The sequence below is a fragment of the Spermophilus citellus genome, assembly GCF_964194105.1.
Source record: "Spermophilus citellus genome assembly, chromosome: 2".
Classification (NCBI taxonomy): domain Eukaryota; kingdom Metazoa; phylum Chordata; class Mammalia; order Rodentia; family Sciuridae; genus Spermophilus; species Spermophilus citellus.
In genome coordinates this window covers 71,773,290-71,789,939 of record NC_138183.1, presented here as the reverse complement: position 1 = coordinate 71,789,939, position 16,650 = coordinate 71,773,290, and the positions used below count along the sequence as shown (strand labels likewise).

The following is a 16,650-nucleotide window of genomic DNA, read 5'->3' as shown; positions in this document are numbered from 1 at the left end:
GACAGAGGCAGAATTCAGAGTCTACTCTGCCAGAGGCCAGGACTTGAGCATTTAACCACTTCACTGTCTTGAAACACAAGAGGCAAGTTTAGGTCACAATATGAGATCAAAATAGCAAAGTCTCTTTCAAGGGAGAAATGTCACTTATGATCCCTATAATCACACTGTGTTATTGAAAATGGACCCTAATATTGGAAAGTGAATCAAGGTGGGTTTAAAGACTTAATGTCTTAGGAATTGATTGCTGTTTACTTCAGCCAATCAATAGCCTTTGTGCTGGAGTTCTCTGGGTCCCACACATTGTGACTGGGACACTGTAACAGTGGCCTTCCTCCAAATGTGTTTGGGCCCATCATGGTAACTTTTGCATCACATTTTAACCACAGGGTGGAGTGTTCTAAAGATTCCCTGCATAAATGGACATTCAAACAATGACTTGACATTAATTCACTTAAAATGAGGACCAGAGTTTCATAGTATGGGGAAGAAGGGATCCAATTAGAACTTCAACTTGAAAAAAAACCTAAAAATTATAAATATAACCTTTGCTTATTTTTTTATGAAAAACAGCTAGGTTAGAATTTCTAACTATATACAGATTCTTAGAACAGAGTAGTTGTGTTGATTTGCGGGGGGTTATCATATTTAAAAAAAAAACATTGAATCTTACAATAAAATAGCCTTCTTCAATTCACATGCAACTTTTGCAGCATGATCAGAAAAGGTCTTTTCAGTTATAAAGCAGAATATTTCAGCAAAAGTCTGTAGGGGCTGAATCAGTTTTTCTAATGATTTGATATTCCAGTTGCTCTCTTGCAGAGCACTTCTATTTCATCATTCACATTCATCTCTTTGTCTCGGTCCATTTTCCACTTTGATATAACAAATACCACAGAATGGATAATTTATGAAGAATGGAAGTTTATTTGCCTTACAGTTCTGGAGGCTGGGAAATCCAAGACCATGGTGCTGACATCTGTTGAGGTCCTGCACTGTGTCATAACGTGGCAGAAGGCAAGAGAGCGAGTGGGAGACAGATAAGGGAAGAGGGCTGAACCCTCTTTTTTTATAACTTACTCTACTCCCACAGTAGCAGCCTTAGTCCATTGGTGGGGTCAGTGGCCTCTGATCCCCACATAAATTCCCATCTCTCAACATGATTACATGGGGGATTAAGTTTCTAGTGCATGGACTTTGGGATATATTCAAACCATAGCACTCTTTTTTCTTTTAACTTTTGCATTCTAATTTTATGTGAAAAATGTATAGTAGAATTTTAGGAGTAATCATAATCTTTAATTTTACAAAAGATCCTGGTAAAAATGTTGACCCCAATCCTTCCCAACTGAGCAGTGTTAATTTTCCAAGGATGATACAGTGTCCTGGATGATGATTTCTATTTGATGACAGCACAGTGTTCTTAAGATCATCATTGTATTCTTGGGTGCTATATGTTTTACTGAGACAACATTTGTATATCTTCATTACAAGATGTGTGATACATTATGTGTGATAGCAAATCAGGGTAATAAGCATTTACATCATGACCATTAATCATTTTATGTGGTGGGAATTTTACATTCTTTTCATCATTTTTAAATGTATCATAGACAGTTTTAACGAATAGGTACTCCACTGTATGAAAGGACCAGAAGTGATTCCTCCCCTCTGTGTTTGGTTCCCCCTCCTCCCTGACCTTCCCAATCTATAGAAACCCCTATGCTGTTCTGTTCTTCTACAAGGTTGACTTGCTGTTTTCCACAACTGAGTGAGAACATGTGATATTTGTCTTTCTGTGTCTGACTAGTTTCACTTAATGAAATGTTTCATCCGTGTTGCTACAAATGGTTGGATTTTATTCTTTTATGGCCAAATAGTAGTCCATTATGTAAAGATACCACATTTTCTTTATCCCCTAAAGGGCATCTGGGTTGCCTCCATTGTTTTGGATCTTGTGAAAAGTGCTGCAATAAACTTGAGAGTGCAAGTATCTTTTTAATATAATGATGTCATCTCCTTTGGGTATATACCCTAGTGGAATAACTGGATCACACAGTAGTCCTAGTTTTCATTTTTTTGATCTATCTTCATACTCTTTTCCCTAGTGGCTATACTAATTTACATTCTCACCATCAGTAAATACGAATTCCCACTTCCTTGCCAGTGTTTGTTATTTTTGGTCTTTTTAATAACAGCCATTCTAACTAGGGTGATATCTCATTATAGTTTTGATTTACATTTCTCTAATGATTAGTGGAATTGAGTATTTTTTCATGTACTTGTTGGTCATTTGTATGTCATCCTTTGAGAAGTGTTTAGTTCTTTTTTTATTGTTTTGCAGAAGTGTTTGGCTCTTCAGCCCATTTTTTAATTAGATTTTTTTGGGAGGTTCGGTTTGGGTTTTTTTTTTTTTTGAGTTCTTTATATATTCTGGAAGTCAGTCTCTTGTCAGATGCATAATTTGCCCATATTTTCTTCCATTCTGTAGCATGTCTCTTAGTTCTGTTGATTATTTTCTTCGCTGTGCAGAAGCTTCCTAGTTTGATATAATCCCATTTGTCAATTTTTCACTTTCATTGCCTATGCCTTTGGGATCCTATCTAAAAAACGATTTCTTATACCAATGTCTTAAAATGTTTCTCCTATGTCTTCTTGTAGTACTTTTGTAATTTCAGGTTTAAAGATTTAGGTTTTTGATCCATTTTTAGTTGATTTCTGTGTACAGTGAGAGGAAGGATCTAGTTCCATTCTTCTGCATGTGCATGTACAATTTTACCAGGACCATTTATTGAAGATTTTCCTTTCTCCACTATATGTTCTCAATTCCTTTATCAAAAATCTTTGATTGAATGAGCATGGGTTAACTTTGGGACTCTAAATTCTGTGCCACTGGTCTCTATGTCTGTTATATGCCAGGAGCATGTTGTTATTTATTACAACTTTACAGAATATTTTGAAGTCAGGTATTGTGATGCCTCCTGCATCCTGTCTCTCACCACCACCCCTCAGGATTACTTTGAATATTCTGGGTCTTTTGGGTTCCATATTCATTTTAGAACTTTTTTTTTCTATTTCTGTGGGAAAAAGTCATTGGTATTTTAATGGAAATTGCCCTGAACCATACATTGCATTGGGTACTATCATTTTAACAAAATTGATTCTTCCAATCTCTGAACATGGGATATCTTTCCATTTTTTGTGTGTCCTTTATAATTACTTTCATCAATGTTTTGTACTTTTCCTTTTAGAGATCTTTCACTTCCTTGGGTAAGTTCACTCCTAAATATTTTTTGTAGCTGTTATGAATGGGATTGCTAGTTTTTGCAAGTTACTTTTGTTTCCTCCAATTTTACTGAATTCATTTATAAGTTTGAACAAGTTTTTGTGGAGTATTTAGATTTTTCTATGTATATAGTCATGTCATATGCAAACACTGATAATTTAGTTGTTTCTTTTCCGATTTAGATGCCCTTTATTTCTCTAACTTGCCTAATTGCCCTCACTAAGTCTTCTAGTACTATATTAAATAAGAGTGTAACAGTAAACATTTTGTCTTTTTCCCTGTTCCCAGAGGAAATGCTTTCAGCCTTTCCCCATTTGGTATGATAAGGCTGTGGGTTTTTCATATGTATGACCTTTAGTATTTTGCAGTCAATTCCTCTCTTCCAATTTGTTGAGAGTTTTTATCATGAATGGATGCTGAATCTATCAAAGGCTTTTTCCACATCTATTAAAACAATCACGTGGTTTTTGTCCTTTGTATTATGTTTATTGATTCGCATATGTTGAACCATCCTTGCATGCCTGAGATGAATCCCACCTAATCAAGGTCTGTGGCCTTTTTGATGTTCTGTTGGATTTGATTTGCTAATGCTTAATGAGAATTTTTGTATATGTGTTCATCAGTGATATAGGTCTGTAGTTTTCTTATTGTACCTTTGGTTTTGGTTTGAGGGTAATACTGGCTTCATGAAAAGAATGCAACCGAGTTCCTTCCACTTCAATTTTTTGGTATAGTGTAAGAAGAAAAATTTTTAAAAAGAATTAGAATTAGTTCTTTAAATATTTTGAAGGATTTGTTATTTGTAAAGTCCATTAGTCCTGGCCTTTTTTAAGATGGGAAATTTTTAATTATTGCTTCATTCTCATTACTCATTATTGGTCTGTTTCTTCTTGATTTAATTTTCTAGATTATATGTGTTTGGGAATTTATCCATTTCTTCTAGGTTTTCCAGTCTAGGTTTTCCAGTTTTTTAGCACAGTATGATTCAGAGTGGTTTCTTATGATCATCTGTATTTCTGTGGTATTAGTTTTAATGTCTTTTTCATCTCTGATTTTGTTTGGGTCTCTTCCCCTTTTTTCTTGGTTAGTCCAGCTAAAAGTTTATCAGTTTTGTTTATCCTTTCAAAAGCCAATTCTTTTTTCTTTTAATATTTTTTTAGTTGTCAATGACCTTTATTTTATTTTATATGCACTGCTAAGAATCAAACCCAGGGCCTCACACATGCTAGGCAAGTGCTCTACCCTAGCCCTCAAAAGATAATTCTTTATTTTATTGGTCTTTTGTAATTTTTAGTGAGTTTTGGGAAGGAGGGTTGTTGTTGTTGTTATTGTTGTTATTTGTATTTGGGGGTTGAACCCAGTACCCACCCCAGCCCTTTCTATCTTTTATTTTGACACAAATTTTCATTACATTGCAGAGGCTGATCTCCCTGCCTCAGCCTCCAAGTAGCTGAGATCATAGTCATTAGCCACCATGCCCAGCTGGTTTGTTTGCTGTTTAGTTTTGATTTTATTTATTTATGCTCTGATTTTATTATTTGTTTTCTTCTACTAACTTTGTGTTTGGTTTTTTTCTTATTCTTCTAAATCCTTGAGGTACATTGTTTGGTCATTTGAGATCTTTCTGGTGTTTTTTTTTTTCCATGTATGCATGTTATGGTTTAGATATGAGGTATTCCCCAAAAGCTCATATGTGAGACAATGCAAGGATTTCAGAGGTGAAGTGATTAGGTTATGAGGGATGAACCCTAATCAGTGGATTAAGCAACTGATATGAATTAACTGGCTGGTAACTATAGGCAGGTAGGGTGTGGCTAGAGGAGGTAGGTCACTGGGTTGTGCCTTTAGGGTTTATATTTTGTCCTGGTGATCAAAGCACTCTCTCTGCTTCCTGATTGCGGTGTTCTGAGCTGCTTTCCTCCTCCACACCCTTCTGCCATAATGTTCTGCCTCCCCTCAGCCCCAGAGAAATGGAGTCAGATATTTATGGAATGAGACTTCGAAAACTGTGAGCACCAAATAAACATTTCCTCCTCTAATTGTTCTTGACAGGTCTTTTAGTCTCAGTGACCAAAAAAAAAAAAAAAATGACTAAAATGATGCCTTTACTGCTATGAGCTTCCCTCTCAGCACTGCTTTTGCTGTGTCCCATAAATCTTGGTATGTTGTACTGTCATTTTTATTAGTTTCTAGAATTTTTTATATCTTTTATTTCATTACCAATTAGTCAATTAGGAACATAATATTCAGTTTTCATGTATTTGTATACTTTCCATTCTTCTTGTTGATTTATAGTTTTAATCCATTGTGATCTAAGAAGATAAATTATGTGATTTCACTTTTTTGAGACAGGGCCTTCCTAAGTTGCTTGGGCTGGCCTCAAACTTGTGATCCTCCTGCTTTAGCTTCCTGAGTAGCTGGGATTATAGGCATGTACCACCTCACATGGCTTTAATTTTTTTAAACTATAGAGACTTATTTGTGGTCTGATATATGATATGTTGTGCAGAATACTCCAGGTGCTGATGAGGAGAACATGTATTCTGCTGCTGTTGGGTGAAATGTTCTGTAAATGCCTGTTAAGTCCATTTGGTGTAGTGTGGGTAAGCTCAGATGTTTCTTTGTTGATTTTCTGTCCAGTTGACCTGTCTATTGAAGAAAGTGGGGTATTGAAATTATCCAACTATTATTTTATTAGAGTCAATCTATTGTATTATTGTATTAGAGTCAATCTCTAATCTGGGGCTGGGAGGTCCAAAGTAAGTACCTTCTTTAGAGCAGAAGAGTTACTTTCAGACCCATTGGTTCCCTAAAGCTTGTAAGTACCATGGAATTCTCTTGAAGTTATGACTGCCAGTCTGCTGCTGTGGCCAGAGTTGCTGGAACTTTCCTGTGTGCCTTTGGCCAATAGCATCAGGTTCCTCAATTCCAACTGGGAAGCCCTTGAAGTCGGGAATGTCTTTAAATCTAATAATATTTGCTTTATGTATTTGAGTGATCCCATGATGGATGCATATATACTTACAATTGTTATATCTTCTTGCCAAATAAATCCTTTCATCTATCTATATATGCCTTCTTTGTCTCTTTTTGTAAACTTTTTTAATTTAAAGTTTACTTTAGTTAATATGAATGTAGTTATTCCTGCTCATTTAAATTCAAACTTTAAACTTTATCTTTCCCTTCACTTTGGGTCTCTGTGTTGCTTTTAAGTGAAGTGAGTTACTTGTATGCAGCATATAACTGCGTTTTTGTTATTGTTGTTGTTGTTGTTTGGTTTTATATGCATTCATCCAGTCTCTGACTGGTAAATTTAATCCACTTACATTCAGGGTTATTATTGATAAATATAACTTTATTCTGCAATTAATTGTATTCGCCTTACTTTGTATATTTTTTGTTCCTTTCAACCTCTTTTGTTATTTATTTTTGTGATTGGGTATTTTTCTGTGATGCTAAGGTTTGATTCTCTGTATCTTTTGTGTATCTATTTGTCAGTGAGTTTTGTATATCCATGTGTTTTCCAATGATAGTTATCACCTTTTCATTTCTAATATTGGAATCCATTGAGCATTTCTTATAGGGATGATCTGGTGGTGATGAATTCCCTCAGTTTCTGCTTATTTGGCAAAGACTTTCTATCTTAAAAGATAACTTTGCTGGGTAAAATATTCATAGTTGGCTGGTTTTGTTTTGTTTATTTCTTTCACTATTTTGAATATATCAACTCATTATTTCCTGATTTAAAAGGTTCTTCTGAGAAATCTGTAAGTTTCATGGGCCTTCTCTTATATGTGACTTAATCTTTTTCTGTTTTAATATTCTTTTTTTGTCTTGTATTTCTGATATTTTGAGCATAACTTGTCTTAGTTAAGGTTTGTTTGGGTTAAATCTAGTTGGGGTCCTTGGTTTTCTCTTTGAAGATTTTGAAAGTTTACAGCTGTTATTTCACAAAGTATATTTTCAGTGATTTGCCCTTTTTATTCAACTTCTAGAATTCCCATAGGAATGTGAATGTTTGGTCCCTTGTTGGGGTCCCAAAAGTCTCATAGGCTTTCTTCATTCTTTTTATTTTTTTTTTATTTTTTATTTTTGGTTTGACTGGGTTAATTCAAAAGACCTATCTTCAAGTTCCAAAATTCATTATTCTGCTTTTTGTATTTTGTTGTGGAAGCTCTCTATTTTATTTTCAATTTCACTGATTGAAACTTTTAGTTCCAAGATTTCTAATAGGTTCCGTTTTATGAGTTGTCTTTTCCTGAATTATTTTTCTTGTTTCTTTGATATCCACACAGTTGGGGTAATGTTTGTTGTTTCCAATTTTATGAAGTAGAATTTGTAAGAAAAGAGCTTTTTGTTTAAATGAGATATAGGATATTGGCTGGATAGGTTTGGTAATAGGAGAATTCAAAAGCATAGTCCCTGTGTAATTTCTTCATCTTTGATTGATGTCAGCAGTGTCTGGGAGTAAAAGTCTAGACTGCATTATTTCATCAAGGTAATTGTATGACTTTGCAATGAACACAGGCTTCCAAGGGTATATCTCCAGGCTTCACAGAATTCAGCCCTGATGGCACTGGGGATTATGGGGCAGCTGACATAGTTTTAGTGGTATCAGATATGAGGAATGCTGTCTCCAGGTTTCTCAGGACAAGCCCAGGTATGCCAAGGGTTGTGGCACCAGGCACCACAGTTCTTGAGTCAAAGGCCGTGAAGACTTTTTCCCAGTATTCACAGGATGAATAAGGAAGATGTCTGGGCCTGTGGGACCAGCAGCCACAAGTCTGGAGCCACAGGATCTGGAAATTTACATATATATGATGCATATAAAGCTCTAGTGAGGACAAGACTTGTGGCATTGATTCTTGTAGTCTGTGAACTGAAAAACACAGATGGGACTTTCTCCTTGTCTCCAGAGCCAAGCATGAGTGAGGCCAAGGCTTTTTGCACCTGCAGTTGTCATTCTAAGGCTATGGGCTGGGAAGATCTTTCCTAGATCCTGCCAGCTGAGTGCATGTGTTGGTCCTTGGAACCAATGGTTGCTGCATTCCTGGGGCTCAGCTGGGAGCTTTCCCTGATGCTGATGCCCAGCTGTGGGTAAAGCCAGGTTTTGCAATAGTGGCACAGTCCAAGGCTATAGGGAGGAACGGGAATCTTTTTAAATCCCACCAGGGAAACACAGGTGGGGGTTGGTTCACTGGCCCTTTTGTTCCTGGATCTGAGGGGCCTGGCCAAGTGCTTTTCCAACTCCTGATGCACAGGCAAAAGTGAAGCTGGAATGTTGCAGCAGTGGCAGTCCCAAAAGTGTGGTCTGGGGAGCAGGTTCTCCAGAGTTATGCAAGACAAGTATGGGTGGGTCTCGGCTTGTGACCATGACACCACTGGTTCTGAAACCGCAGGACACTGGGGAGGCTTCTTCTGCCCGGTGAGTCATATACTGGCAAAGGCATCTGGTACGGTTCAATGTTCAGCTGCAGCCCCTTGGCCAAGATGGCATCTAGCAGGGACTCTTAAAACTTGAGTTCTGGGGCTGGGGGAGGTCCAAAGTGAGCATCTTCTTTAGAGCAGAGGAGTTACTTTCAGACCCATTGGTTCCCTAAAGCTTGTAAGTACCATGGAATTCTCTTGTAGTTACGACTGCCAGTCTGCTGCTGTGGCCAGAGTTGCTGGAACTTTCCTGTGTGCCTTTGGCCAATAGCATCAGGTTCCTCATTTCCAACTGGGAAGCCCTTGAAGTCAGGAATGGCTTTGTTCTTCTAAGTTGCCTGAGTGTCCATGCTGTTTAGTATTACTGTCAGTTTGCTGATTTCCAAAGTTCTTCCTCTTTCACTGTCCTCAAAAAATAGTTTCTTCTCTGCTGCTTTGACTCTTCTCTGTGGCAGAGTCATGCGCAGGGCACTTCTGTTCAGCCCTCTTGGCTCCCTCTGCCACAGCATTACCTGGTAATGCCAACTTCTCCACGGTCAGTAGCTATTTTAGCAGTTTTCCAACTTTGCCTTCTCCAACTTTATGGAATTTTGCTACCTATTTATTATTACTTATTTTTGTACTGTTTATACTACTCTCAACTTGGCTGTTTCTGTTTTTATATTTTTGTATTGTTTTGACCTTGTAATGCCAGGTAGTCCTAACAGTCAATAGGAGACCAGTTGACCAAGACCTGGCTCAGACAGATGTTAGCATAGGGGAGGGCTTTTCAGGTGGACACCAGCATTGTAAGAAGTCAGCTCATTTGTGAGTGTTTTTGTGTCATTATGACGTTTGTTTTCCTGTAGGGACTGAGACAGTGATCACTGTTGGCAGAGGACACCTTGTATTTGTAACCTGTGGGTCTCCCCTGCTACACTGGGAGCTCCCTGGGGTCAGGCAGGAATGTGACAGGCAGACCTGTCAGGACTTCAGTGTTGGATGACTAAGTGAATGGCCTGGGGAGAGCTTACTTTTATGGCTTTTGACTAGAACGTCCCCACAAGTCCCTCAAGATCTCTGTCCATCTTGCCAAATCACAGCTTTGCTCTTGGAAGCCCTGCCCCAGTCCTTGGGCCTTTCTTGGAGAAGCAGGGTCCATTATCCACTAGAAAAGGGCAGGGCCCTCTACCTCTAGCTTTGGCGTATTATCATTATCATCCCGTTCACTCTTCAGATGGTTATCTTTCTTATCCCCATCCGATTTCAAAGGGTGAAAAGGATTAAGGGAAAGGGAAAGAGGCCATAGTAAAACCTCAATCCCTCACTCCTTTAGATCATCAACTCAGGAAACAGTTCTGAAGTCCCCGTATCAGGCCTCTTCAGTGAGGACAGCAGGCCAATGACTCAACAAAAAATCAGTTCCTGGGCAGAGAATAGAGCTTTTTCAAGCCTTTGTGATCCTGGATGAGGCTCCAGACACTTTCCCATCTACCCTCAGTCTGGTCCCTGGCTGCCCAGCCGGAGCCTTGCTATTCCTCCTCCCTCCCATCTCCCTTGTTGAGTACTGTGCAATGTTCAGGATTCAGCAGAAGTTTCGCCTTTCCCGTGACACACTGCCCAAGACACACCCTCCTGCAGAGTTGATCACTCCCAGCTCAGTCCCCACTGCACAGACTGATAGCCTAGCCACAGGCCACAGTCCTGTCTTCACCTCTCGGCTTCCTCTCATTCTTGGGAAGCACGTTGCCTCCTTCTTTGCGTCCTGGCCCAGTGTTAGGAATATAGGTAGACACCGAGATGCCTTCTGCAGGAATAAATGGATAGTAATTCTTTGCGTGCCACTTTCCTCCCCCAGAGGCCTAGCTGGAGAGTCCCTGGAGCTGTGTCTGTTTCACCCTGACCACAGTAGCACACTTATTGCCACTAGGAGCTGGCTGTTCATTCAGGACTAAAATGAATAATCAACTTTCCCCAGGGTTGCTTTTGCTTCCTTAGGCCACTTCTGCCCAGGTCTTGGATGGACTTAAGGCTAAGAGCTCTATTTTTTGGAGTGCCAGAGCAGAGGAAATAAAACTTGGATCACAGTTGTGAGGGATCTGCTAAAATATGATCTGCTAGGACGTCATCTGCAGAAGACAAAGTATTGAGCTCTTATAATTATATACAACAGCATCATTGAAGGTTAGCTTGAAACTGGCATCCTGAACACTTCTCCTTGTTAAGCACTCACCTATGTGAATTCCCTAATCCACATTTACTGTCTCCACTTGGTCTCATTTGCTCAAGATTGAATATCCACCCAACAGCCCAGAAGGCATGAGACACCAGATATATATATATATATATTTTTTTTTTTAACTTTTACTTTTTTTTCAATATTTTATTGGGTAAAATTTGTCTCTCATCCATTCTTTGAAAGTAAAAAGTATTATCCAATTTGTTTTTTCTTCCACTTTAAAGAGGTAGACATTGGAGGTAACAGGGAAAGGGTTTTAGAAGCACAATTTTGAATTCCTTTATTTCAACATGGAGGCTGGGTCTGATTGAAGGTGCTTGTCCACCCTTGACTCGGTCACTAGTGGTATGTGATGATTTGTAGACTTCTGCTAGATGGGGTCCTCTTCTTTTGAGATGGCTCTCTTTCAAAAGAGCTTCACTAGGGCCCGGGTTAGAGTTTTCACAGGTAAAGGCCATTTCTCTAATACAAAATCCAGATAGGATTTCTCCACATAGCAATGGAGGGACAAAATTAGAAGGGGGCTTGCCACTGACTACCAACAACTAATCCAGAAATCAGTAGGCATCTGTTTCTCATGCAAGTTGAAATCATTTATTCAGCGCCTGCAGCAGCTGAGTATTTAGTGTTTACCAGACCCAAGGCTTGGCACTTGGGTGATAAGTTGAAGAAGACAAAATCCCTATCACTGAAGAGCTCTTAGGGCTGGGAGCCATACATATATACATGATAATTACAAATCATGGCACATGCCATCAGGGAGGAAGTGAATTGAGACTGAGAAAGCAGTGAGATGAGCACTTCTGAACTGAATACTGACTGGAGGAGAGTGGAGGGGGACTCTGTAGATGGAGGTCATTTGTCACATGTGCCCATGGAAAGAGATTCATCTGAGCTTTGTGTTCAGGCCACATCATCTGGTATCTTCTGGAAGTAGTCCCTGATACGTTTGGCGTGGGTCCATAAGAGTGCCCCCAAGTTTTGTTAGTTCTTCTTCCCCAGCATTTCCTGGGGTTCACTTAGCTAAGCTGTGGGGTGTGAGCTCCCTGGTTCATGTCCTCACCCACTGTCCAGAGAACCTGGGCTCTCACATCATCCTAAGAAGATCTGGTGCCTGCAAGATTATAAGGAATCTATTTTTAGAATATTGGAGCTGAAAATAAATAGGAAATAGGGGACTCTCAGGGGATTGATTTTTTTAATGAAGAATTTGCCAGCCCTGAAATCAAGCAGTTAAAAAATTCACTGCACTAGCTTTCCCAGGGGTTAGACCCTTAAAATCTTTGTGACAAAGAAAATTGTTTGTCAGGGTGGCCCGGCCATAAATACTGAAGGAAGCTGTTCAGATTTGAAAAACTAGGGAAAATTTAAGGGCATTAAATTCTCATAAAGATTTTTCTACATTAATTTTGAATAGACCTAACAATGCTAAATCACCAAGTACCCACCAGCCTTCGTGGGTACCAAGTGAAAAATTCTGTGTGTGTTTTTAAAGGTATTAAGGACTGCTTTACTGTGACCAGGGTCTGTGGATACTTTGTTACTCTGTGCCTGCCCTCTTAGCTTTACTGCAATGTCCAGTTTCTGGTGTGGCTACTTAAGGGGTTCATTGGTCCACACCCCCCTGCCCAGAATTGGGTAATATATGGAGTGATGGGAAACAAACCCAAGCCTCACAGCCATAGACTCAGATCAAAGAACTACTTGATCTGAATAGCACTTTACTGTATCGTCTTTTGGTTCATTTACTGCCGCCTGTAATTCAGACTTTTTGGAAAAGATTTTTCTTTTTAAATTTCACATAATGTGAAGTAATGTGAGAGATCCCCTGGTCTGTTAACATGCTGTCCTCGCCAGCACCATTGCTTTGTGAGCTATTCTCCCTTCCTGTGCAGAGGTATTTTACTGATGCCTCTGGCCTCCACCTTCCCAAGGGGCCAGTCGCAAGAGATCAGACATGGATTCAAGCAAATACCAATGGTAGTTTGATTTTTTTTGCCTGGGACTTCCCTCCCCTGGCTCATATCCCTGTACTTCCCGAGAGAATTCCTCCTGTGTGGCTTCTGTGTTTTATGCCTATTGTCAGGCATCACCCACACCAGGAAGCACAGCACTCCCTCTCAGAGGGCCATCGCTGCAGAATTCTTAGCCATCTAACATAAAGATGTTTATACCCTCAGCTCCCAAGATTTCAGGAGCAGGAAGAAATATTCTCATATCATCGGGGACACGTTTCCAGATCCTGTTTGTTCCAGGCCTGTGCTTGCTGGCTTTTTTTTTGGTCATTTGCTCAGGATATGCTTATGGAGCACCTGCTGCATTTGGGGCACTGACTCAGAAATTTCACATTCACATCTAGCAAGGCCTGCCTGGGTGCCTGACCCCACCCCCCAAACGTTATTTTCAATCATTTGGCAAAGGATTTCTGAACCATTCTAAGAGCACACAAGGGTATGTGGTTTGGATATTGAAATTTCTCTGAATTAAGTCAGACAATATATTTGAAATCTGAACTGACCAGGAAAAACACAGGTGATGTGCTTTTCAGTCATCAAAATCAGTCCCTCTGCCTCTTTAAAATTGCAGGCTTTAATTTTTCTTTTCCATTCAGAGTATCTTGGGCATGATTTTGTAAGCCATTTGTTAACCTAGGTATGTATATTTTTCCTTAAGAAAAAAAAATTGTATAATACTCTTAACTCTATTCATTAAGGACTTTCAGTTTGATAGAAAACTTTTTCTATATTTTCTTTTAATAGTTAGCCTAAGGGGAAAGAAAAGGTCCTAGAGTTATAAAACTCCTGGGAGGGATGGTAGGAACAGAAAAGCAAACCTGGACACCCTGGCCTGTTCTGTGCAATTGGAGTCCACTCTTTTCCAAAGGGGTTCCTCTCCACTGAAGTATCACATCATTAGTAATCCACTTGCCCCCTCTGCCTGTCCCCTTGTCCTGGGCTGGGTGTTGCCATGTCCCTTGGGTTCTCACTGCTGTCTATCCTCTTGTTGTGTTCTAGTCTCCATCTCCTGGCAGTTCCTCACCCCTGGGTGCAGAATCATCGAGCACACCCCTTCATCCCAGTGACCCCGCGGAAGCCTCCACAAATAAAGAGGTAGGGCACCATGCGCCTCCACAACCATTGGCCCGTTGTGCTTTATTCTAACACTGCTCTGTGAGGTCTGCAGCCCCTGCGGCACAACTGGCCCAAGTTACCCCAGGGATTTTTCCTCTCCAGTGTATAGTTCATCTGGTAAAATCATTCCATCCTATTTGATAGCCATGGTTGTCTATTTTAATTAATTTTAATATATTTTAATTGAGTAAAATGAAAAATTTATGTCTTCCTCCATGCTAGTTAACATTTTAAATGCTCAGTGGCCACCTGTGTCTACTATATTGGACATAGTAGGTCACAGGACATTTACATCCTTGTAGATAGTTCTATTGGATAACACTGGACCCTATCAGAAAATCCAAGTACCACAATCCTTCCTCTGGCATTAGGTGCCTTCTGATACCATGGATTGACAGTTGCTGTGTGATTTAGGAAATGAGTTGGTTTCTTAAATACCCATTTAGTTCAGGCCCAGGTGAAATCTAAAAGCCAGTGACCACATGTCCCAGTTTACCTGGAGTATGGTTCAGGTTCACACCTAATTGTCAGTGCACCTTTCTACAATGGTGCTGTCCAAGAGAACTTTCTGTGATGATGGAAATGTTCTACTTCTGTACTGTTGGGTAGGGTGGTCCCTAACCTCACATGTTCCTAACCTCCCTTAAAATGTGGCCAGTGGGGCTGAAGAACTGAATAGATTTTCATTAACTTAAAAGGCATACATGGCTGCGCACCACTGGATGGAACAGCTCCAAGGTGTCCCTGTTGGACAAGTTGTATGTTCATCCCTACTTACAGAGAACTCGTTGAGTTCTGGCAGAGCATATTAAATGAGAAAATGCTATTTGTTCCTTCTGAGGTTTCTGGGGCTACAAAAGGGCAGAACCCAATGCCCTTTACACCCAGGTAACTGTCATCCCACCTATTTGTGGGCCAGCACCATGGAAATATTGACCTGCGCAATAATCTGTGCGTGAGCTCCAAATATAGATGCTCCCTCTTCCACGCTGCAGAGATGTGTCAAAGAGGTGAGCCATATAATGAATGATTGGGTTCTTCCATTGCATGTAATATAAAATTATCAGCAACAGGAGAGAACTTGAAATGATCTGTTTTAACTTGAGTGGCAGATTGCTTTTAAAAGGGAGTCTTAGCCACAGTTTACCCTTAAAGTGCCGTGGAATATATATGCTATTCATGGGAGGGAGAAGCATATTTTTTATTAATGTTTATATCAAACCTTTTCTGAAATGGCACTACTATTAGACTAGAAATATATTTTGTCCTCCTCTGGTCTGTCCTCTAACCCTAGGCTACTGTGACAGGGTCCTCCATTTGTTTGCTTCATATTCTATTCATAGTACATGGGTGGGTGAGAAATAGTAGAATGACAGCTGCAAGGATAACAGCAGTAACGAGCATTATCATTTTATTGAGCATGTACAGTATTCTAAATGCCAGACTGAGGAAATCAGATAGTATCTCATTTAATCCTTAAGTTAATTCTGTGAAGTGGATATCATTGCCTTCATTTCTTAGTTGAGAAAGCTGAGAGGTTAAGTAACTTACCTGAGGCCACAGACTGCAGACATAAGGTAGCTTGTAGGTAATTATTTTAATTGTGAAGACTTCAGGCTCTGCACATGGTTTGTGTGAGCCCCAGGAAAACCCCAAAGATCTCAGACTTTAGCTTCTTGAATGCAGCTTTATTATCTCATGAGTGCTAATGGGTGGCTGATGTTCATCTCAGTCCACATGTGAGAAAACAAAGAGCTAATCAGATGTCTGAATATCCAGCCTTTGATTAGGTATCAGATATAATGAGCAAGGCAAATTTGTTAGTTTTTCAGTTTCTACAAAGACTTGGCTCATGCTTCTGCATATCCTTAGAAATAATGATGAAAATCCTCCTTGTGTGCAATAATTAGAGAGTATTTCATTTCACCAAACTTTTTTTTTAAACTGATTACCCCAGAAACCAAAGAAAGCTAGTCATGAGTTCATAAATAGTAAGTAAATGTACCAAATGCTTACCATTGTAGCTCTAAATAAAACAGCAGCTTTTATAGCCATAGACTAAAGAAATTCTTCTTGTAGCATCTGCTAAAACTTGGACACTATCTTTGAAATTTGCATTCAGGAAAGTATCCTAATAGCCTAAGAAAATCCAAACTGGCAACCTGGATGTATGTGGAGACTAAGCAGCGAAAACTCCCAATCCTGCTGCGCACTTGCTACTCGGCACGAGGGCAGGAAAATGGTTGGGAAATTGTAATTTAAGACTTTGGCCATTATGAAGAAATTTGTATAACCGATTGTGGGAGTTGATCTTTAAACCAATCAGAATTCTATTGGCACTCAGCTGGCCCTGTCCTGACTTGGACAAGTAGAATTGGAGTTCTTATCTCCTATCCTGGCTTATACTTGGTGTTGTTTTTCCATAAATACATTAGCAGCCAATAACCTTTCATTCCTGATGCACAAGAAATCCCCCCACTTTTGCTATGAGAAGCCATCGGTATGAACCCATCTACAGTAGGTTTCTTGAAAAGTTGCCCTGTGTTGGCTCCCTGTGTGATTTGTGTGGCCTTTTACCATTGTCCTGAATT

At 39.6% G+C, this 16,650-nt stretch overlaps 1 protein-coding gene across 4 annotated transcripts in view; it reads left to right on the top strand.

Moving 5' to 3' along the window:
• APBA1 (amyloid beta precursor protein binding family A member 1) overlaps positions 1-16,650 on the top strand; it is a 197,332-nt gene that overhangs the window by 146,256 nt on the left and 34,426 nt on the right. For all 4 annotated transcript variants that reach the window (XM_081280159.1, XM_081280158.1, XM_081280156.1 and 1 more), the window contains exon 3: positions 13,943-14,038. In XM_081280159.1, coding sequence (XP_081136285.1) covers positions 13,943-14,038 — 96 coding nt within the window. The remainder of the gene's footprint in view (positions 1-13,942; positions 14,039-16,650) is intronic.